General features: G+C 42.1%; 1 protein-coding gene across 4 annotated transcripts; it reads left to right on the plus strand.

The window, feature by feature from the left end:
- The first annotated feature begins 5099 nt into the window (after positions 1 to 5099).
- ZDHHC13 (zinc finger DHHC-type containing 13) lies at positions 5100 to 21790 on the plus strand. Of its 4 annotated transcripts, none has more exons than XM_017826799.1 (18): positions 5100 to 5191; positions 6482 to 6615; positions 7129 to 7251; positions 7717 to 7794; positions 8267 to 8411; positions 9686 to 9750; positions 10324 to 10486; positions 11272 to 11397; positions 11751 to 11884; positions 12657 to 12757; positions 15123 to 15247; positions 15957 to 16019; positions 16401 to 16494; positions 17702 to 17764; positions 17890 to 17973; positions 19335 to 19492; positions 20807 to 20904; positions 21586 to 21790. In XM_017826799.1, exons 2-18 carry the CDS (start codon positions 6518 to 6520, stop codon positions 21719 to 21721), a joined length of 1854 nt encoding a protein of 617 aa, XP_017682288.1. In that variant the 5' UTR covers positions 5100 to 5191; positions 6482 to 6517; the 3' UTR covers positions 21722 to 21790. The 4 variants fall into 4 exon arrangements, with proteins under 4 accessions (XP_017682288.1, XP_017682287.1, XP_017682286.1 ...); XM_017826798.1 differs by lacking the exon at positions 5100 to 5191 and adding an exon at positions 5267 to 5549; XM_017826797.1 differs by lacking the exon at positions 5100 to 5191 and adding an exon at positions 5982 to 6117.
- The last annotated feature ends 382 nt before the right edge of the window (positions 21791 to 22172 follow it).

Below are 22172 nucleotides of genomic sequence, written 5' to 3' on the forward strand. Positions count from 1 at the left end.
CAGGGAACACTGCCCTGGCACCCAATCACCTCTGAGCCCCTCGAACTCTCAAGAGGGGCCAATTTCAAACTATGACACCAGGAAAGGCCTGGAAGTAAAAATGGGAGCCCAGCTGGCTCCAGTGAAGGAGCAAGCAGCACAGCAGGAAGAGTCCTGGAGCCACCAGCATTCACCCCAGAGCTCTCAGGACACTGCAGAGGTGCCAACTGACAACACCCTCCTCTCTATGCTGGACAGGTTCCTCCAGCAACAAAGGGAGTTGGAGTTCCCCCATCTCTGGGGAGCTCCCCAAAAATGGTTGTTGAGGACCAGGAAGAGGTTTCTGTTGGACAGCTCTTTGGGAAAAACTTATTTAAAGCAGAGGCTCCGCAGACTTATCTGAGCTGCTTAGCTTACTCCCACTTACTTAGCTGCTTACTCCCACTTGTGAGCAATACTCCATTACTCAGTAATTTCCCCCCCAGCCTTTACAATACAAGTTTCTGTTCAGGTAGTTGCAAAATAAGCAAGTTTCTGAATGCTTTGAGTTAGAGTAGTTCTCACATAAATAAGTTTTTGATAAGAGATGTTGAGCAAAGATGCTGCAAATACACTGCTCAAGTTCAACTTGATCTGGACAAGTTCAAGCTCCAAACAACCACCAGAGACCCCCGAGAGACCACCAGAAGACCTCTAGTGACCAAATAAGGACTTCTGAAGAACTTCGTACAGCTAGTTACATATACACTACTTGTCTCAGAAAGTTCACATATATGTAAGACATTTGATGAATATGGAAAATTGTAAGTAAATATTTCCCTACCTGAGGGAAAACAGGACACACGATTAGAAGAAAGATCCTCCCTGTGTGCCCAGATAAATAAATAATGCCTGCCCTAAAATGAGTCTTAGAAGATTTTACTTGTCAATTTACTGTAACACACTGGTCTGGTTATGACTGGGATAGGGCTCCTTTCTTCCCAGTAGCTTGCACACGCTGTCTTTGGATTCAGAATGGGAATGTTGTAGATCATACATGGGTGGTTGGGTTGTTGCTGAGCAGGGCTTACCCTCCTCAAGGACTTTGCACAGTCCCATGGGACAACCCATATTTCCCACTCACAAAGGTGGGATGAGCAAGCAGCTGAGTGGTGTTTCATGTTGTGGCCAGGATCAAACCCTGGACAGGGCTCAATGGGTGCGGGGGAATGGGGCTACAGCTGACTGGAAACCAGTCACTGCATTGGGAACCTTCCCAAAAGGGGCTGGTGACTCATTTCCAGAGGTTAAGCCCCACCTTCTCCATCTCTATCCCCCTCCATCCCCCTCACTGCCAAGGAAGGGCAGGGAGTGGCAGCAGGGGAAGGAGCAGGGCTGGAGTGAGGACAAGGGCCCAGGATCCTTGTTTTTCCCTTGGTTAATTCTTAACTGATTTGGGGTTTAATCCCTTACCTGGAGCTCTTGGCTTCTCCTCAGGGCTGTACACAGTAAAAATGACGCTCAGCACCCAGGGGGCGAAGCCAGCGTAGGGGGCAGTGGGTGAGATGAGTGCATGTGTGTGGGGGGGTCCCCTCTACCCCTGCCCAGGTACACCAGGGAGCAGGGACCTTCCAGGAGGACATTCAGGACCATCCTTGCCTGGGGAAGGGGTGCCAAGGAGATCCAGGAGGGATCGTGCCTGGGCAATGCCCAGCTACGAGTCCTTGGGGCCACCCCACTGTGATCTCTGCAGCCCCCCTGCTCTGCGGGAAGGAGCCGCAGGAGCCTAATGGCCCTTGATGGAATTTTCTTCCAGGAATCTGCTGAGGAGCTGTTTCCTTTGGCTTTATTTTTTTTTTCTTTTTTGGTTTCTGAGCTCCACAGCGTGGAGCTGGAAGGGAGCAGGAGGGAAGGGGAACCCACAGCTGGGGGGCATCTCATCTGGAGGGTCCTGTGCCCCCGGTACCCTGCTCTTCTCATCTCCCTTTCATGTAAGGGTGGGTTGGGACCGAGCATCTTTCCCCAGGGGTCACGGTGCCCTGGACCCCACCTTGAATGGGGAGGGCAGCACTGGACATCTCCCCCAACTCCCCCGCTATTGGCTGCCAGGGATGGAAGTTCTGGGAGACATGGAGGCTCCTGCGAGATGTGCTGACAGAGTCCTCATCCTGCTCCTCCACAGTTGGCTTGGGAGAGTGCCCGAGATGGGAACACCTCCCTTTGCTGCTGGAGGATCTTCTCTGGCACAAAGCAGACGGTGTTCCCAGCTGGCACTGCTGCAGCTTCATCAGAGCCATGGACTGGGCACCAGCAACTCCAGGACACTTACTGCTGTGTCACTGGGAATACTTTACTGGAATGGGATAACAGGATGCAGGTTTCCAGCCCTAGTCTAACCCAATACGTGGGCACAATGACAGGATGGCACAGCCACACTCTGCCGCTGGGAATGGGTCCTGCTCAGGGGCATGGGCGGCAGCAGGGCAGAGGAGGAGGGCCAGGAGGCAGGGCTGCTGCTAAGCTCAGCCTGACTCTCCCCTTGGCTTGCAGATGACCATCAAATGTGTGGCCCAGGAGAGCCTCTTCCAGTGGGGCGAGTTGGTGAGTCAGTGGGGCCACCCAGACAAACTAGGGCATCACATGCAGGGATAAGCCCCGGGCCAGGAGTGTGGAAGCTGTGACATAGCTTTGGGGGGAGCGGGCATGGGGTCACCCTGGGACCTGGAGCATCCTCGGTCCCGGGATGCCCAGCACCAGGGAGACTGGACAAGGCTGCACTGGAGCATCCCAGCCAGGGGGTACTGCAACCACTGGGCAGCAATAAACCCACTGGTGCCATTGTCTCCTCCCCACAGCCCGATGACACCCATGGACCGACCCACGGAGATTGTGCTCCTGGAGAAGCTGCCCCAGCATCACCCAGTTCCTCAACTGGCTTGAGCTGCCTGACAGCTTCCTGCTGGTGATGGAGCATCTGGAGCCAGCACAGGATCACTTTGACTTCCTTGTGGAGTGGGAGTTCCTGTGCAAGGACACGGCATGCTGGCTGTTCTGCCAGGTGTTGGTGGCCATGCTGTACTGCGCCCACTGCGGCGTCCTGCACCACGACATCAAGCTGGAGAACATCATCCTCCACCCGGACACCAGCAACCTCAAGCTCATCGACTTTGGTTTTGCCACCTTCCTCTGGGATGAGCCCTACACATGCTTTGCAGGAGAGCCCACAGCCGGGGCTGTGCTCTCACGCGCAGCCATTGCATGGCCCAGCCTGGCTGCTCACCACATCTTCCATCCTTGGCCGCTCTTTGCTGTGGGATTCAGCTGGCTGCCAGCTGCTCTTAGGCTCGGTACAGAGGCTGGGAAACAGGAGCCGGCTCCTGGCCCTCTCCACAGCCTCTGTCCCCCACCCTGCCCTGGACTGGGGCCAGAGGAGCCAACATGACAAAAACAAACCCCCGGGGGAGGGAGCAGAGGTGGGGGGGCTGCAAAACCTGTGCACCAGCCCCTTGGCTTTGCAGGTGCGGAAGGGCTTGGGCTGCTCCCCTTCCCTTCTTGGCCTTGTGTTAGGATTTCTTAGGTTTACTCACTTGGGTGGGACTGCAGGACGGTGTTGGGGGGGAGTTGCGGACAGCAGTGCAGCCTCTGCATCCAAGAGAATGCTCAGGTGAGGCTCTGGAAGCCAGCGGCAGCATCTGCCTGAACAATGCTGCCTGTATCCCATAGGAACACGGCAATACTGCCCACCGGAGTGGATCCACTTTGGCCACTACCGCGGCCACTCGGCGACCATCTGGTGCCTGGGAGTGCTGCTCTGTGTCATGGTGTGCAGGAACTTCCCCTTCGAGGAGGATGAAGACATCATGGCAGGGCAGCTTTGCTTCTGGCAGCAGGTCTCTTCAGATTGGTCTCAGGCTTTGGGAGATAGCCCCGCACACACCAGCAGCGTGCTCACACAGCTCCGCAGGAGCTTTGTCTCCCATCGGTGGCTGCAGGAGGTGGCCCATGACGGGGCTGATCTTGCACCAGTTGCTGAAGGAGCTGGTGCATGTCCTGTCATACCACTCTGCTCCACAGCGCAGTCAGCCAGGAGGCTTGTGCAGCACTGAGCACACGCGGCATGGCCTGGCACAAGGGGCACAGGAGCCTTCTCCAACTCACCACTGCTTTCTGCTTTCTCTCCCCAGAGTGCCAGCACCTGATCTGATGGTGTTTATCCAAGCACCCCTGGGACAGGCCATCGCTGGAAGAGATTTGCCACCACCCTTGGCTGTGGGGCAGGCATTTCCACAGCACCCTATTACAGCCCCCAAAAAATAAAACAACCCAAGACCCTTTCCCATGTGTCAAACTGAGTCATATTTAGCAGCTTCAGCTGAAAAAACATGTTTTTCAAAAGGGGAATCAGAGTCTTTCTTTCATAATTTTCAAGAATGGGCAGGCAAGGCTGGGCTCTGGGCACATGCTCATGGCATTGTAAGTCATCAGTATTGACTCCAAGAGAAACCGGAGTAGGAGTTATATTATGGTATGGAGGGAGTCTTGATAATTTTGCACCTTGTAGCCTACAGTTTTTTATCTCTGTGTGGAAGAAGTTGCATTTCCACCCAAGTCCTTTCTGGAAACTTTCCTATTCGAACACAGCATCACGGAATCCCAGTAGCACCTGCTGACCAGGAAGGTAGAGTTCTCCTTGTAGTTGTGTACCCTAATATGGTCTATTTTTTCATCCGAGGTTCCCCTTCTCAGCTTCAGCTTTGAGATGGGAAAAAGAACTGACTTTCTCTCCTGTCTTTCCTTCTCATTCACAATTGTTGAGATCCTGGGCTCACTGCCATGGTATTGGTCTCATTCTGCTCCCCAAAATATCTCCTTGTACCTTAAAGGCAGCTGATAGAGAGGGAAAGTGCAGTAACAGGTCTAGTTATGGCTAAGCACCCAGGTGCCAGCCCAGGCCCAGTGGTGAGGTGCCAGAACAAGCCTGTGCCACTTTCTGCCTACTGCCCTGTGCTCCCAAAATAAGGATTTGGTTTTTTTTCAGAGATGCATCTGCTTTTTCATTTTTCTTCCCTTTTTTGCGAGTTGCCGACCCGGAATGCCTATCCAAGCCTCTACCTGAAGGCTTGGCAGGAGCCACGATCCTTCCAGCCAGGACCCCACCCTCAGGGGATGGGGAGAGTCCTGAGTCCGACGTAAGCAGGAGGCTGAGCTGGGCATTATAATTTTCCCTTTTCGGGTAACTGCTAATTCACTAAAGCCATCACACGTTTCCCCCAGGAGCGGGAGGTCCCCAAGTCCCCACAGACTGCGCTGTCCCTCTCTGCCCACACCCAGCGCCATCGGGAGCTGGTGATCACCGCCCCCCACGCAGTGGGGGGACTTCTCCTCAGGGCAGAGGAGATGGAGTCGCTCTCAGGGCTACCAGGTCCCACATCACCCGGGAAGGTTGTGGGTGTTTGACACCTGTGGGTGTTTTCCCAGGTTATCCCCGTTTATTTAGGGGGTGACTGCTCCCACTCACGGCTTGTCCCGTAATGGCGGCTCCTCCCTCATCCTGGTTGTCATGAGGAGACATCGGAGCTCGGCTGGGGGCTGTAAGTATGACTTCCAAATGGCCCTGAATCCTTGAGGGGACCATGCCAGCAAAGTGGTGGCACTACTCCTTTCAAGGAGTTATAGAGAGCGAGAAGGTCTTTCCTCCAGGCTGAGCTCCCCCAGCTCCCTAAGCCGCTCCTCATCAGAATCGCGCTCCAGACCCTTCCCCAGGGGATCCCTTCCAGCTGCTGAGGCACAACTGCCGCAAAGTTTCGCCAGCAGAAAAGGCTTCTTGTCCCCGACCTTGGGGGATATACTGTGCGAAACTGAAAGAGTTTTTCCGTGTGGCTGCCCTGCAAAAGGGGAAGGAACCATTCTTCAGGCACAACCGAAGAAAGCTGGAAGCCGCTGATCTGCCCGCGCGAGCCGAAGCGGCGGCTCGTCAGAGACAGTTCCCTGCACGGCCGGGGGAGGTCAGACTCGAGTCTCCCGGACTCGCCCGCACGGCGCCGGTCCCGCCCCGCCCGGGCCGTGTGTGCCCGGCGCGGGCCCCGCCCCGGAGCCGTTCCCAGGAAGCGGGAGCAGGAAGCTGCGGCGGGCGCGGGGATGGCGGGCAGCGGCCCGGCGGTGAGCGGGGAGCCCGGGGACAGCGCCAGGCCGGGAGCGGGGTGGAGGGGCCGGCGCTGCCCGGGCGGTGGGTGCGGAGCGCGGCCGCCGAGGGCCGGAGCGGGACGGCCGTGCTGCCGCGGTGCTGCCGGGGGGTGTCTGGCGAGGGTTCCCGGCAACGAGCGGCCCGTGTCCTGCCCTGCCTGTGCCTCTTCTGTTCCATCGCGTGTGGTTTCAGGCTGTGTGGGTGGCACTGTGGCTCCCGAGCGCGTTTAAAGCCTTTCCCGAGGCCGTGGACTGTGATTTCTGGTGTGGCAGAACTGCTGTGTATGTGCCGTAGAACCCATAAATAATAATGGCTGATAAATACTTTGTTAACTGACAGTGTAAAGGCCATTGCCATGGACCTCATCGACCTCACATGCACAACAATCGCAGCACCCACGGGGATAAAGGTTTACCAGGACCATATCCCATTGTTGAAGACCCCAGCACCTGTGATATTGTCAAGGCTACACAGTAAGTACACATTCTGAGTGTGCCAAGTGGTGAAATAGATGGGAGTGTCCTCAAATGTGAGCCAGTCTGGATATTCTTACAAAGGAAACATTTTCAGTTTCATTTTCTCCCTGTAGTGGAAGAAGTTTTAATCATGCTCTGGGGCACATGGTCTGACTCTTGGGAATGGTCCTTGTGTAGGGCTAAGAGCTGGACTCGATGATCCTTGTGGGTCCCTTCCAACTCGACATATTCTGTGATTCTGTGAAGGAAAATCATTTACAGCTACTGTTGTAAATGTTTTTATCATAAACAAAGGTATTTCATTTCAAGCAAGTTTGTTAAGTAGAAGGTTTGTTAAGAGCCCAGCTCTTTTTGCAAGACTTCCATTGATTGCAATGTGGAATTTGTGCAAGTAGGAACTGCTGGGTTATGCTCACAGAGATTTATTCTTTCTTTAGTATGTGGCTGTCTCCAAACTGGAGGATATTTAACAAATGATAAATAAATTGATGGGTTTTTTTCTCATTCAAGATATGGAATGCTAGAGCGATGCAGAGAACTGGTAGAAGCAGGATATGATGTTCGACAACCAGACAAAGAAAATGTGACTCTTCTTCACTGGGCAGCAATAAACAACAGACAGGAGCTGGTTAAGTAAGTTCAAGAGTCCCTGTGAAAGTAACACAAGTATTCTGCCACTGTTACTTATAATCTCTTTGTTGCTTTTGTACTTGAAAACAAAGGAACCTGCTGCTTGAGAAGAAAAGCATGACATTCAAACTTTAACCCAATAACCTTTGTGGAAATGTCACTGCAATGTGAAGATAGCCTGGTTTCTTTATATGTGAAATCATGTAGTACATGAAATCATTTTCCTGGGTTTGGTTTGTTTAACAAACATGACAGCTGATTTTATAAGTACCTTGCTAATGACTGTATTTTTTCTCAAACATTTTCTTGAAAAGTGTCCTTTACTGCAAAAACTTTTGTCGATTTTCTTCTCTAGTGATTTTTTTTTTTATTGTAAGCTACTGCCACATTACTAGAGCTATGTTATCATTAGTATATATTTATTATATCTTATTATGTTCTTAATCTTATTGTGTTGTTATTACACAGATATTATATTTCCAAAGGTGCAATAGTGGATCAGCTGGGTGGAGATTTGAATTCTACTCCCCTTCACTGGGCCATTAGGTATGTTGCTTCCAAGTGTAAATCTGTTAATATTAAAAGCTATAGTAGCATTTTGTGTGGTACAAAGAACAGAGCACTGCTTGTCTGGAGAAAACATAACCTTAAATAATTATTCTGGGATAACTTCTCTGAGTGCCAGTTCTCACACTGGAAGATCAGTGCTTTCTTCTGGACTATCAGTCTTCTGCCAGAGTTGGATGCTTGGATGACTGCTTACAGGAGAGATTACTGTAGAATAACCACTGTATTCTAAATTAACAGTTTGCCCTAGGCTGATTTATTAAGGTGTATATTTAATATAAATTTCCTGATACAAACTTGTAGCTTAAGTATTTTCCTGAATAAAAGCATGAGAATCTGAAAGAAAATTGTTTTTTTGTGGGGTCTCTGGGAGAATTATTAGGGCAATGCTTTCATTAAAATACCCATTTTTTTCATCGTCTCTATAGTTTCATTTCATATATCGTTGTAGACAAGGACACCTACCCATGGTCATATTATTGTTGAAATGTGGAGCGGATCCCAGTCTTATTGATGGGGAAGGATTCAGTAGCATTCATTTAGCAGTGCTCTTCCAACACATGCCCATCATAGCTTACCTCATATCAAAAGGCCAGGTATGTTGGTGATGTCCCAGTTGTTGTGTTCTACTTGTGAGTAGCTGTCTGTGTGTAGGATACCTTTCAGAATTAGCTGGTTTGTTTTCTACATGAAAAGCAGGTATTCTATAACTTTTTTCTGTGTTATAAGTTCAGATAAACTTAGATTTTTTTAATATATATTTAAAAAACTTTTTTTTAATAGTCCTCCTTGTTCCTGTCATCCCCACATGTCCAGATTCACCTACATTTCAGAGTATTTAAAGAGCATTGCTAAGGCTATGCAGATTTGTGGTGCTGTGTAAATGACAACTGGCATTTACACATGAGAACAAAAGAACTAAACATTTAAACCTGAGAACAAAAAGTATATGATGGATATACGTCATGAAGTATTTATGATTTGATTACAGTTTTGTAACTAGTCATCCATGGAATTGTCCATCAAATGAAGTATGCAGAATAGATCATCAGACTAGGTCTGAATTTTTATTAATTTCTGTGTTTTCTTTAATTTTATATTGTATCCATGGTAGTTGATATCTCCCAACTTACATCTGAAATAATCAGAATTAATGGCAAGTGTAACAGTTTTCTAATAAAAATGAGAGAAGAGTTCTTATTTGATCAAGTCTGTTTCTTAGAAACATTGAGTGTTAGGATTTAAGTTTATTTTCTTTCTTATAGAGTTCTCTTTGGTAGAATAACTGCCTTCTGGAGTGTAGGTATAGTGATGTGTATCACAGACTTAATAAAGCTGTTAGTTCACCTATCTTCAGCTGAAAAAATCCAAGTATTTAATAATTTCTTTTAAGTAAATCTGTTCTAATGTAATGATAGGTGGAAGCAGGGAACGAGGAAACCTTCATTGTTAAGAAGGAAGAAAATTAGGTAATACAAGTGAAGTGTTTATGTTTTGAGATACGTAATCAACCAATCTTTTCTTGTTTTAATAAACCTGTTTTATGTACTTGGACATTCTGTTATGTATTCTGTTTACACAAGGAAGATGGTTAACATGATTCACTTGGAAATATCCTTTGTGGAGACTCTCCCTTAAAAGTGTCCTTAGTAGAAACTCAGAATATTCTGGAAGGAACGACGTGCAAGACTTATAGAGGGAAGAAAAATGTTTAAAGAAGTGTTGGCTTCTTGGCTTATGTAATTTGGTTTCTTTCCATTTTCTTTTCATTCGTGAAGCTAAGCCAATTGTATAACTCCAAATCTGACTACCTCACTGTTTCCTGAAATTACTGGTAATCACTTGCTTGTTGTTTTTTTCTTATTCTTAGAACATAGACACAACAGACTTCAGTGGACAAACACCTTTAATGTTAACAGCACAAAAAGCCATTGGGTAAGTAGTGAATAACTGAGAAGGGTTTATTTTATTGTACCCAAGAAGCAGTGAGGTGAATTTTTTCTTACAATTCTTTTTTTCAACTGACATTCCTTTCACTTTCATTTGTACTAAAATATCCAGTATTTCAGAGATCAGGAGTTAGGAAGTAGCTCGTTGGATATAGCAAAGTCAAAAGAATTTCCAGAAGAAGTTTAGGTTTGTGGCTGAATCATCTGCAGCCGTACTGTGCTTTCCCCAAAATGAAAATAAATGGAAGCGGACACAGTGAAATGCATTTAGAACAAATTAAATGTGGAGATATAAGCTTACACATGGTGTTGTAGAAGATACAATCTGTGTTATAGACCTCATATTTGTTAAAAAGGTAAAATTACATAATCTGGAGAAAAACCTTCAAGGTGGGTCCTGAATTCTAAACTTGGAACTCTTGTTGATGAACTTGTTCTGAGACGAGGTGTTGCATATCTCCTTTTTTTTTTACTGATTTTTTTATAGGGCATTCAAAAGTTTCATTTCCAGCTTAGATTCTCTTCTGTTCGTTAACTGTTATACTTTATTTTCATCTAGACCGGAACCCACGAGGTTTCTCTTAAAGTTTAACCCCTCTCTCAATGCTGTAGACAATGTTCAAAAGAATACTGCACTGCACTGGGCAATATCATCAGGAAATATCAGTGCAGTGGATCTGTTGCTGGAAGCTGGTGCCAGCCTCGACATAAAAAATGTCAAGGTATAGTTTCTTTCATGATATTTCATCCCATGTGGCATAAATGTGTAAAATAAATGTAAAGAAAAATCTGAGCCCTCTTCACATTGGATGTCAATTGCAACAGGAGTTGACTAAGAGCAGATGTTCTTAGACTTCCTGGAAAGGACTTAGCGCCTTCCTTGAGGTGTGACTCAAAGAATGCAGAGGTTCTTTGCAACATTTCTTTAATGAACAGCCAAGCCTTGTGTTCCCTCAGCATCGTTTCATTTTCTTGGGGGTTTGTTTCGTTTCTTCATTTCTTGATTTAGCTGCTTTCTACTTCAGAACGTTGTCATGGAGACTAATGACCTTTGGCAGATTTTAAAAAGTAACAGTTCCTTAGTGTCCAGTCAGACTCACAAAGACTTCAAAATACATGTGAAAGCTAGTGTTTGGCAATGCCCGTGTTGGTCACATATGAAAGTCTTCCTCTTAATATTTGTAAAAACTGATAGTGAGAAGTATAAAGGTTGAAAGTATCAACTCTTATGACTATGTAAATATGTTACTGGAGGCAGTCCAGCAGATAACTCAAATGGGTGCAATCTGTTTGCCAGTGTCAGTTTTCAGAATTGCAAAGCACTGAATTAAGCATATTAAAACCCTGAGTTTAGCTTACTTTGCCTTAAAGAATAAGGGGGGGGGAGGTGGGGCTGGGAAGTAACTGCCCAGTTATTCTTGTTTTAACTATATTAATTTCTTGCTTCTGTTAAAAAGGAAAGTATTTATGTGTTAAGTGCATAAATAAATAACTTCTGTTCTTAAAGGGAGAGACACCGCTTGACCTTGCTTATCAAAGTCAGAATCACTTCATGGTTTATATGATGAAAGAGGAAGGAAGAATGAGAAGCAGGAAAAATAACAGGTTGCTGAAAATAGTAGAGAAATATGAGGTAATTTCCCAAGTGATAACTAATGGAAATAAAACTACAGCATGCTGTGTTTAGAGTGATATGCAAATTAACTCTATTCTAACAAGCAACTTCTGAGATTTCTGAAATTGAATGCACAAAAAATATTCTTTAAAAGCACATAGCAGTGTTTCGAGTGGGGTTCTTTTGTGTCATTCCTCCTCCCCTGCTTTCGATGTGTTGATGTGTCACCTTGTCTTCTCTATCTTGAGTCTTTCAGCATCTGTTATTACATGAAGTGAATACTTTTAAGTAAGTCTGATTGAATACTTTAACAATAATACAGTAACAATAAAACAATAACTTGAATATTTTCACAATAATAATTTTAACAGCTCTTCTTGATGTTGGCATCTTCCTTGACGTTCATGTGGGCCATAGGATACGTCGTGAACTTAAGTTCTGATTCCTGGCTTTTGAAAGGATGTTTGCTTCTCTGCCTGCTATTTGGAATGACACTGTTTGTCAGGTTTGTGGCTTTTTTCTCTCTGTATGTGTATTTAATTGTCAGAGACATGATATATTTTCAAAGATTAGTTTCACATAGCTTAGAAGATACGTCCCAAAAAATGGTTGCAGAGTATGTGAAGAATTTAAATATATGTACTTTTTAGAATGAATGACCATAGAAATTGAATGTCTTTAGGTGTACACAATAGTAGTTTCCTGTCACGGAAAGATTAAAAAACCCCAAACAGTCTGTTAGCTAATTTTAATGTTAAAGAGTGTTATTGATGGTTTGCATCTGGCAGACACTGAGATATCTATTCACAGTGCTCAGAAATGTGTTTTATCACAACTTTTTCCTGCTATATTTTGGCAGAGAATAGGTTTTAGTGAGCCATTCCCTCTCCTTCTGCCTCCCCAGAGCTCCCAGTGTTATCCTGAGCTGGTTTGTACTTTTCCTGCTTTCTCCAACAGTTCCTGCAACAGTCAGTATTCACTGATGTGGCAAAGCTGTCTGTGTGCAAATAGACAGAGACTGTACTTCTCACCCAGTGCTACAACACTTCTCATATATAATCTTAGGCTGGAACAGAGCACTTAGTAGGTCTGTTTTTGCGTTGATAACCCCCCGTCCGTCTGGATAAAGAATCCTTTTGAGTGACAGTTCTTGATTGCTTTGAGAGACTTAAAATATACCATGTGCGTGAAGTTTTTACAATAACAAACCAGATGATTTATATTCTATGGACTTGTGTTTTGAAAAATATTATTTTTTAATTTTAATATTCTTTCAGGCAACTCGTGGGGCTCAAGAATCTAAGGTATCTTCCCACAGCATTTCTGCTAAGTTCAGTTTTTTGGATGTCCATGACCTGGTTTTTCTGGTTCCTGCCTGATATCCTTTATACTGAGGAAATGCAATAGAACTGTCCCTATAGTTCCTTGTAAATCTAAACCTGGTCATGCAAACTAATGAGCAGTTCCAGATAATTCCACATGACTGTTAATGTCTGGTAAGATTGGTTTACTTCCATTGGAGAGGGGCAAAGTAACTTTGACTTTAATTTAAAGTTATATATGGACTAAGAATGTGTACCTTCTTTTGTCTTTAGCAGATTTTTGTTTTTTTATAATCTGAACTATTTCATATGTTATTGGAAAATCAAAATGAAGATGTCAGTTATAAATCCAGTTGTTTCTGTTAGCATCTCCATGTGACTTCTTAATCTTCCTCATTGAGCCTCTCATACAGTATGTATTTTGGCATGTGGTATAACTGGATAACACATGCATTAATAATAATTTTAAAAGCAACTGGTCTTTCTAAAATGACAAGGATTTGACAGTGGTGTTCATGCTTCTGCCTTTAAAAACAACACTCTCCACACACACCCCTAAAAAGGATCAAATTTCTTTGTGTTCCTGTAAAATAGATCATCCAGTCTCCTGGTTGTCTTTATTCACTCTGAATCCTTAGTATACAGTGGATTCATTTCTACCTCTCATTTGCTTTCTCTGAAGAGGCTTTTCACTGTTGAATACAAAAACATTTTAGTAGTTTGCACTCTTTTCAGTGCCTTGTTCTTTTGTTACACAGGGGGCATGTACTTATTGGTAAAGTTTTGTGGGAAGGCATTTAGGAAGATACTTAGAACTGTAAATAATTTTGTACTAAACCAGCTATAATATATTGCTACACAGTTTTAATTAATTTTTAGTTCAGCCTTTAAATGGCATTTTCTTTTGTACTGTTCCCAATTAAGATGTCCATAATAGAATTACCAGGATTAACTTCGATGAACTGATCAAGTATATTCCCGCTGGGGATACACACATGGTTGTCTAAATGAAAATTGTGTTATTCAGTGCTGTGTTGTGAAGTTTTAAGGTTTTCTTGGTGTCATCTAAATTAAAAGGGGAAAAAAATAATTCCAGTGATAGGGATTTGAGTCAGGCACTTTGCTGAAGATAGTAAGCACAGCAGTGTCCTTGAAGGTCTAACCATAGCTTGGTGAGGTGGGTCAGTGGACAGTTTTCCATTTCACTATCCAACCCTTTTTCTTGTTAATGTGTTTTCCTTCTGAAACTGGTCACAGATCTGAATATTATAAAAGTTTTCAGGATTTTAGTTACCTGTATTTGTCTGTCAAACTGTTCCTCTGGACTGAATGAAAATCCAGAATTTCAATTAGCTCCAAAAAACCAATAGCATTGCAAATAGACCAGCAGTATCCACAAGAAATGTGCCATCATTTGACTTCTGCAACTGCACCCTGCAATTGCATTGTAACAAGCAGCTGGTAATATATGGTGCCAATATTTCATGATTTATCGTCTTGATTTTAATTAGAACTGTTTCCAGTGGCATTAGTTCATAAGACAAAGCAACCTGGAGGTTGCAGCGCTGGATTTTTAAGGGTTATTTGCAGTACAGTTTGTAGAGTGACAGGGGTCACTGGAGATGCCTTTCAGGCTTGGGCTCTCTGCCTGCTCCTTGGGAGCATCAGGGACTGTTCTTAGCAGCCCGAGTTCTCAAGCTGGGTGCATGAATTTAATTGGTAAGAAACTTGTCCCACTCCACATTCCCGTGTTGCTGTATAGAGACAGTTAATCTTGGCATGTTTTTCTCCCCCTTTTGCCTGATGGTTGTAGTCCATAGTATAAAAGTTATGTTCCTAATGTCCTTCAGAAGTATTTAGCAGTGTGTGCTTGGGTTTTTTTGAGTGACAAAAATAGTTTCAGGATGGCTTTATTACATTCTTCTGACTGAGTATATTCAACTGCTTTTGGCTGAAATGAACAGAAGGTAAGGCTGAGTGTTTGATGACTTAGGGGTGTGTGCAGCAGTCAAACAAATCTCAAAGCTGCTGGAAGCTTTATAACTGCATGTCTGACTAGTTGTTTAAATAAAATAGAGAAGCTTCGGAGGGAAAAAAGAAATCAAATTCATTTTGTATCTGTTGAACATTGAAAGGCAAAAGTCTGCACTCTGGTAGGGAGGATGACAGGGAGCCATATTGTGATTCAGATTTATACAGTTGTAAAAATCTTCTCCAGCACTTAAACTGGACAGATACTCAACTTCTCTGATATGATGGCCTCTGAAGGACAGAGAAGATCCAGCTATAAGGGTGAAGATAATTTTTTCTTTTTTGCGTGTTGCTTGTAAAATAACATAAACTAATTTTAGAATATTTTGTTTGTTTGACAAAGAGTGGTGATACGTGGTATAAGAATATATTCCTTAACCTGACAGTTACATATAACAAATATAATTCTTGAAATCACTGTCATGTTCAGCATGATGGGTCTTCTTTATTACTTCTATAAAACTTGGAGTACTGATCCTGGATATATAAAGACTTCAGAAGAAGAAAGAAAAGAGGTAGGTGATTTTGGCAAATGGAAGGGCTGTAACCTAGTGCAATATGTATGTACTTCTGGTTGATTTGTTTGGCATTATGTGCAGCTTTGGTAAACTTGAGAGCAGTGCGATATTCTTCCTTTAAGAGTTTTTAGCGAGAGAATTTCTCCTCCTACTGCTTGTTTCCTTATCTTCATCATCCTGCTACGATTTCTGTGCCTCTATCTTTTTCATTGAAGTATGAGCTTGGCCAAACATCTTACAGACCTGCTAATGTTATCTGTGATATAAATTCACATAGAACTTCACTTAAAAATAGAAATTCTGTATGGTTTCTGCTCCAGTTGTTTGTGGCTAAAAAGAGAGATGAGCATGGAGAACTGTAGGAGAGCAGTGTGAATAAGTCATACCTCTCCTCATCTCCCTGAAGTCTGGCTGACTGTATGAGAGTTGTCTTGTATGTAAACACCATCTCACTTTAAAGAATATTTAATTCACGTTATTTACTAATTTTGGCAACATAGAGATACTTTTCTGTGTAATCTTGTGTTGGTGAAGCTGCATTAGTTTTTACTGGTTTGCGTTTTCTTGTGGACCTTTTTAAATAGGAAGTTCTGTCAGTGCTTGGCACTCAAAATACTTACAAACGGCAAAAGTCACAATGTAAAAAGCTTCACAGCACCTATGAAAATGTGATCCAAATGCAAGCCCAAAATGCTTTGTCTTTCAGAACATTGTAGGTCTTGCAGAAGCAGGTTGCTTGGACTTCAGAACATTCTGCACATCGTGTCTTGTAAGTGGGCCTTTGGTATTTTTTTTTTTGTGAACCTGCATTATACTCAGTGCTGCTATAAAAAGCATTTTCCTCTCTGTTTGTCATTTGAATGTTACACGAGGGGTTTTTTCTATATTGTTTGGATTTCTTTATATCTTTTACAGTGACAAGAGATGATATGAGATGATTGGACTGTAATCTTAAAAAAAAACCAAACAACTATTTCCATCTCTTTTTTAATGTAAAATTAAGATGTATGGCTCTCATCTGTGTTCTGTTGTGAGGTCTGTTACACAGTAATTGTGCAAAATGTGCCCAACCTATAAGATGATGCTTTAAACTTTGAGCAAAACAGATGCTTCGGCTATGAGTGTATCCTTTTCCTTCATCCTCAACTAGGTAAGGAAGCCTTTGAGATCTGTGCATTGCCTTGCTTGCCAAGCATGTGTAGCCAGATATGATCAACATTCTCTGTGGACTGGACAGTGCATAGGTGAGAGTGTGTGTTTTATCAAATTTGCAAATGCCACATATTTTAAAAGTTGCAGAAGTAACATTTATCTCCTTAAAGAGGGAGAGCTCACATGATACAAGAATATGCAGTTGATACTGAAGGGCTCTGGTAGGTGCCAGAGGGAAATTAGTTAGATGGAAGAGAGAAAGTCTATTAAAGGGATAGAGTAGTCACTGTAAGAGTAGAAACCACAAAGTCTGGAACTCTTTCTTTTGAAAGAAGAAGGAACAGGGGATATGATTGAGATGTTAAGAAAGAAAGAGAAAAAATATGAAGATGGTGGCTAAAGTGAATGCAGAACTCTTACTCAACAAGCACATCATACTAAAACTAGGGATTTAAAATTAGTCCTGTCTTTACATGGCAGGCAGTGAAATTTTGGAGCTTGCTGCTGTAAGGGTTTGCAGATACAGGCAGTGTCAGAAGGTTCAGAAAGGGGTTAGACTGACTTTTTGGACAATGTGTCCAAAAGTAGATACTAAAAGAACTAGACAAGTGTGCGCACACTGACATTTTAAAGCAGTAGCTGTGGATGAGGAGAGTGAACTCCAGAAATTGGCCAGGCTTGGGTGTCCTCCCAACCTTCCATTGCCTCCTTCACTGTTAGAGACAGTTGTGAGAGGAGCAGTTGGACCCCTGAGATAACCCCGCAGGGCATTATTCGTGCTCTTGTGTTCTTTCTTCTTGCCGTCTTTCTTCCTTCCTGGCTCATTACTGGTGATGCTCAAGATATTAAGGTCAGACCTTTTCATCTGTAACAATATATTTTTAGCTTTTTTTTTTTTTTCCAGTAGCTTTTTTTTGTAATATTAAATCCTTGGAAATATTTTTATGGTGTTTGCTATTTACAAGGTGGTAGGACATCCTTCTGATGCATTGTCTGGAGGCTCTGAGCAATATGATTGTAATTTAAATAAAGATATTTTTATATCTTCATGTAACAGTTTCTCTGACAGAGGTCTGGGGTGGTTTTGTGTATGTTTGCAATTTTGAAGCACACGAGGTCAAACAATCAAATTGAATAGCTTAGACTTTTCAGCAATATGAGACAATTTTACTGTGCATGGAGGAGAGTTGTGGTTGCATAATTAATCCTCATCTAGCTAAAGCAGCTGAAGGCATGCTCTGAAGAAGACACAAATCCTGGTTGACTTTATCAAAACTAATTCTATTGTATAAATTGGAGTGGCTTACAGGAGAAAGTTGAGAGAGAGATCAGCCTTGTCAAGCTCTCTTGTGGATGGCAGAGGTAATAACAAGAAATGGTTTTGACTTGCTTTTTATTCCTATTTAACTTCAGGGGAAATGCAAATACTGCTGAATTTTGAATTGTCAAACTTTTTTTTTTTATTTTTTTCCTTGCCTTAATTTCAGGTATTGGGAACCATTGTTATTACCTGTTGTTCCTGACTTTCCTAACAATGACAGGTGTCTGGCTGCTCTATGGAACTCTTCTGTGTATGTATCCATGAATTTATTTTACTTTACTTTTCAAGTACATGTGTGTCTGGTCTTTATTTTTCAGCATTTTGTTTCCAGCAAGTGTAACTATACCTGCACAAGTGATGCCATATTTCAGCAGTGACACTACTGTGTAAATAAGTGACAATACATCATGTCTGAGTCTTTGCTCAAATATCATAGTTCTTGCTCAACACAAACATAATAAGATACAACTCTAGTGGGATGTCCATTGGAAAATGAAATAGCAGGAAGAATTTTTGTTAGAGGTGAAATAGAGAAGCCACGTGGAGGAAGGTTACAGGTTCTAAGCTGGATGCCCTTTACTGTAATAGAAAATAAGTTTGTAAATACATTATTACAAAAGCTTTATTGGAAATATCTGTATTGAATACCTGGAAGCATTTCTTTTTGGTTTTAATGTAGTCATAACTTTGAAGAGAAGAGAACTGTATATCTCATTAACAGATCTGAACTGTTACTTTTAAAAATTAGGAAATTTCTTAGAGGGGAGAGGAGAAACATTAAAATGTAATTCCTGAGGGTGAATTACCACAGCACTAACCTTTTAAATAAAAAAGCAGAGGGAGTTAATTTTATTTCATATTGCTTCACATTATGTTGATATGAGGCAATATGCAACATAAAGTGCAATGAACCAGCCATGGCAGTGGAGGACACAGGTCACTTGTGTGAACATGAGTTAGTTGTTTCCTGTGTTTGGGTGGGGATCTTATGTATGAAAAAAGCATGTTATTTTCTCCATTTCCTGTATGTGAAGGAATGTGGGAAGAAAACCTCTTTATTGCTCTACTGATACAGAGAAAAAAAAAAGTTACTTTCCTTGTAGTTTGCGGGTTTTTCTAATAAATTAAATATGTATGTGTTAGATTTAATTAGCTTGTAAGAAATTTGCAGGAATTGGACATCCCAGTTTACGTCTGTTTGATAGTGGTAGAATACTGCTTTCTTGGAATTGTCACCATCAAGTCTCCTTTTGTTGATGATGGTGTTTAAGAGAAATGATAAATTCTTGTCCTAAAAGTTACAAATAAGCACAAAGCAAAATTCCAGAAGTCTTGACAATGGGAGATTTTGACACTTCAATATAATGTAAAAAGTGCTTAGGCAGTGCCTTGAATGTTCTTTCTGTGGATTATGAACTCAGAATGTAAAGATTATGCAGCCAGAATAACAAGCAGTCATGTATCTATGTGGGTGCTTTTAAGTGGGAATGGGATATATTAAACACGGTATTTCTAGAGCCCGTTGCTGTGTAATATTCATTTTGTGCGAATAATCCTTGTTCCGTTCTTAAGGGCTTAAAAACATAATTAACTGGTTGTATGTCTTCTCAGATTGGTCCAACCATTGTCCAACAAGTTACCACCAGGATGGAGCATGGACATACTTCACACAGGTCATGTACTGCTCTCCCTGGGTTTCCTACATCTCTGCAGTTGCCTGTTTCCACACTGTTTGGGCCTCCTTGTGGCTCACTGTTCAGGTTTATCAGGTACTATTTTCCCTCAGTTTATGCTTAGAACTTTTCCCCGGATGATTTGCTCCCATGAAAACCTTGTGTCTGCTTTCCTTGACTGGCTTCTGTCACAGCAAGGAGCTTCTCTTAAATCTCAGGGCAGTACTTAAATGCACCCTGTTAAAAGCAGGATCACAGTCTGCAGATCATTCCTACAGTTGAGTTCTGGGTTTACTACTCATCAAAAATTCCAAACCTATAAAAAGTATTTAAAGAAAACAAATGTATTTAACAAATAGAACCGGTATTAGTGCCCCAAAAATGACACAAAAGTTCAATAGCACAATTAGTCCTGAGTTTAAAATTCAGTGGCAGAGCTCAACAGTGTGTCATTAGACATATTGCAACAATAAAAGTACATAACCTGGATTTTATCTTGTCAAATTTCTTGTTTATGTTTTTCTCAGAGAGAGCTTGGCTATGCAAAGAAAGAAAAGCTGTCCTAAAACATCTGGGAAACAGCTCGTTTAGCAGCTTTTAGGAAAGATGTCACTGAAATATGTGTTAAGCACACTGAGCTAAAGACTTGTCTTACATCTTGTTTAATAAAAAAAAAAAACAACTCCACAATTGAAATGTGTACTGCTAGATTCCTGCAGTATCCAAGTCACTGAGACACTGTGCTAGGGAAAAAAACCAGGATCTAGGAAGGATGTTTACAGTTAACTACTGTGTTTCCTACACAGTCATTTCTAAATGTACTGCTTTGTGATATTTAGTGTGTCATTCGGTGAAGGACCCTTGCAGCCATTTATGAGGGTTTATAAGATTCGTGTTGATTAAAAAATTTAAAAATGGAATAGGTAAGGAAAAATGCAGAAAAGAAATCAAAGTTCATTGTTGAAACTCAGTGAAAGAAAACACAGAGTCAAGAAAGGGGAAAAGTTATTGTTGAATCTCTACTATGTACTTCTTTTTTACTCAAGTATTTTGGCCTCTTTTCAGGGGATCTTTTTCTACTGTTTTGTGTGGTAGAATATAGACAAAATATGAGGAGATTGGTGCCTAACTGTGATGGATCTTAGACTTCTGCAGACTTGTGTGGAAGTGCAGTCTTTATAGACAGCCCAATTAAGCTTGCCTTGTCAGTGGAAGCATTCATGTTACAGCTTGCTGGGCTCTGTTTTAGCCTAAGTGACATTTAAAAACATACTTCTCAGTCATCAGTTATAGCAGTAATTACTTATTAGTTACATATGGCCAACCTCCTTTCTCATTAGTTTGCATCACCAGAATTTTGATTTGTGGTGTTCATGTTGTAACCATTACTTACATTTTCCTTTCACTAAGATTGCATTCTTGGGGCTGACCTCTCATGAAAGAATGAATCTCCTGATACAGAGAAAATCTTCTAAGCATCCTGTTTCACTCAGGAGAACTCCATACAAGTGGGTATTGATTAACAGAGTATTTTAAGTGATTTGCTTCACTGCTTTATAAATGCAAAAATATGGTGTGCTGGTCATGCCTGTTAAGAGTTGTGCTAAGAGGAGGAAGTGGACTTTGTTTTCCTTACTGAGAACTTCCTTTTCTCTAGGAAATAAACAACCAGCACAAGACCTGTGGGTTTTTTTGTGCATGACTGTGTGCACAGGAAAAAGATGTGCCAAAATCAGTCCATAGCACTAATCAGTAGACACTATTTTGGAGTGAGGGAGAGCTGTCCTTTAATTTGTTCATCAGTCTCTCTGTCTGTTGTGTAGGATCAGAAAGAGAACTAAGACATGAACTGGCCCCTTTACAACTTCTCTTGTAGTATTTAGAGAAATTGGTACCAAGGTTTCCCTGTTTCTTTGTTTCCTTATGTGTTAACAGATGGGATCTTACTAAGGACTAACTTTTAAATAGTTGAGTTCAACTTCATCTACTCTCATTTGTTAACATTAAACAGGTTGTAAAAGTTCAGCAAAGGAATAATGCTCAGTAGAGAACTGTGTAATTAAAAAAGCCCAACTCCACAATTTTAAATTTTTTTATACCTGAAGTACTGTCTTGTGGTGAATGTGTAGTTTTGATGCTTGCAGTCTTCTTTTTTTAGGTTTATTAATGCATATTTTTCTCCTTTTCAGTCTTGGATGCTTCCAGAATCTTGCAGACTTTTTTCAGTGCAGTTGCTTTGGTGTGTTCAAACCCAACATAATTGACTGGACCAAGCAATACAATGTTTTTCATCTGGCAAAGGAGAAAAATGTTCATTCTGTGTGAAGTTTTGCTTAATTTCTAAAATGGTTGAGCTGAAAGCTAAATAAAACTGTATATTTTGTTAATTTTTCCAAATTCTTCTGAAGTTGCTTGGTTTTATTATTGTTTCAAATATTAAACTTTATCTTGCATAAGCTACAGCAGGTTTGTATATGGAACAGTCATTGTGTGTCTGTGTGTATATGTAGTTTGAGCTGAAACTATTTAAAATTTTATGTGATGAGAGGACACTAAGAATATATTTTTTAAAACTAAGTTTTTAGGGCAGAATTTCAAAACCACATTGGTACCCTCTGCTTTATCCTTGCAGATAATAAGACAATTACATTTGAAAATTAAAGTGAATGTTCATATTTTAAAACTTCATGTTATGGTTATATTGTAATTTTGTTTCTTATGCTGTGAAAACCTCCATTAAGTCTTTGTATTTGAAAGGTTTACATGTAATAAAATA

This window comes from Lepidothrix coronata, unplaced genomic scaffold, assembly GCF_001604755.1.
Source record: "Lepidothrix coronata isolate B3197 unplaced genomic scaffold, Lepidothrix_coronata-1.0 Scaffold130, whole genome shotgun sequence".
In the NCBI taxonomy this organism is placed as follows: domain Eukaryota; kingdom Metazoa; phylum Chordata; class Aves; order Passeriformes; family Pipridae; genus Lepidothrix; species Lepidothrix coronata.

Excerpts from the sequence above, each read along its gene's own strand:
- ZDHHC13 (XM_017826797.1), top strand. The coding sequence starts at position 6,097 with ATGGCGGGCAGCGGCCCGGCG. Across the intron at positions 6,616-7,128 it reads GATATTGTCAAGGCTACACA|ATATGGAATGCTAGAGCGAT; the intron begins GTAAGTACACAT and ends TTCTCATTCAAG. Across the intron at positions 16,495-17,701 it reads GTGGACTGGACAGTGCATAG|TGGCTTACAGGAGAAAGTTG; the intron begins GTGAGAGTGTGT and ends TATAAATTGGAG.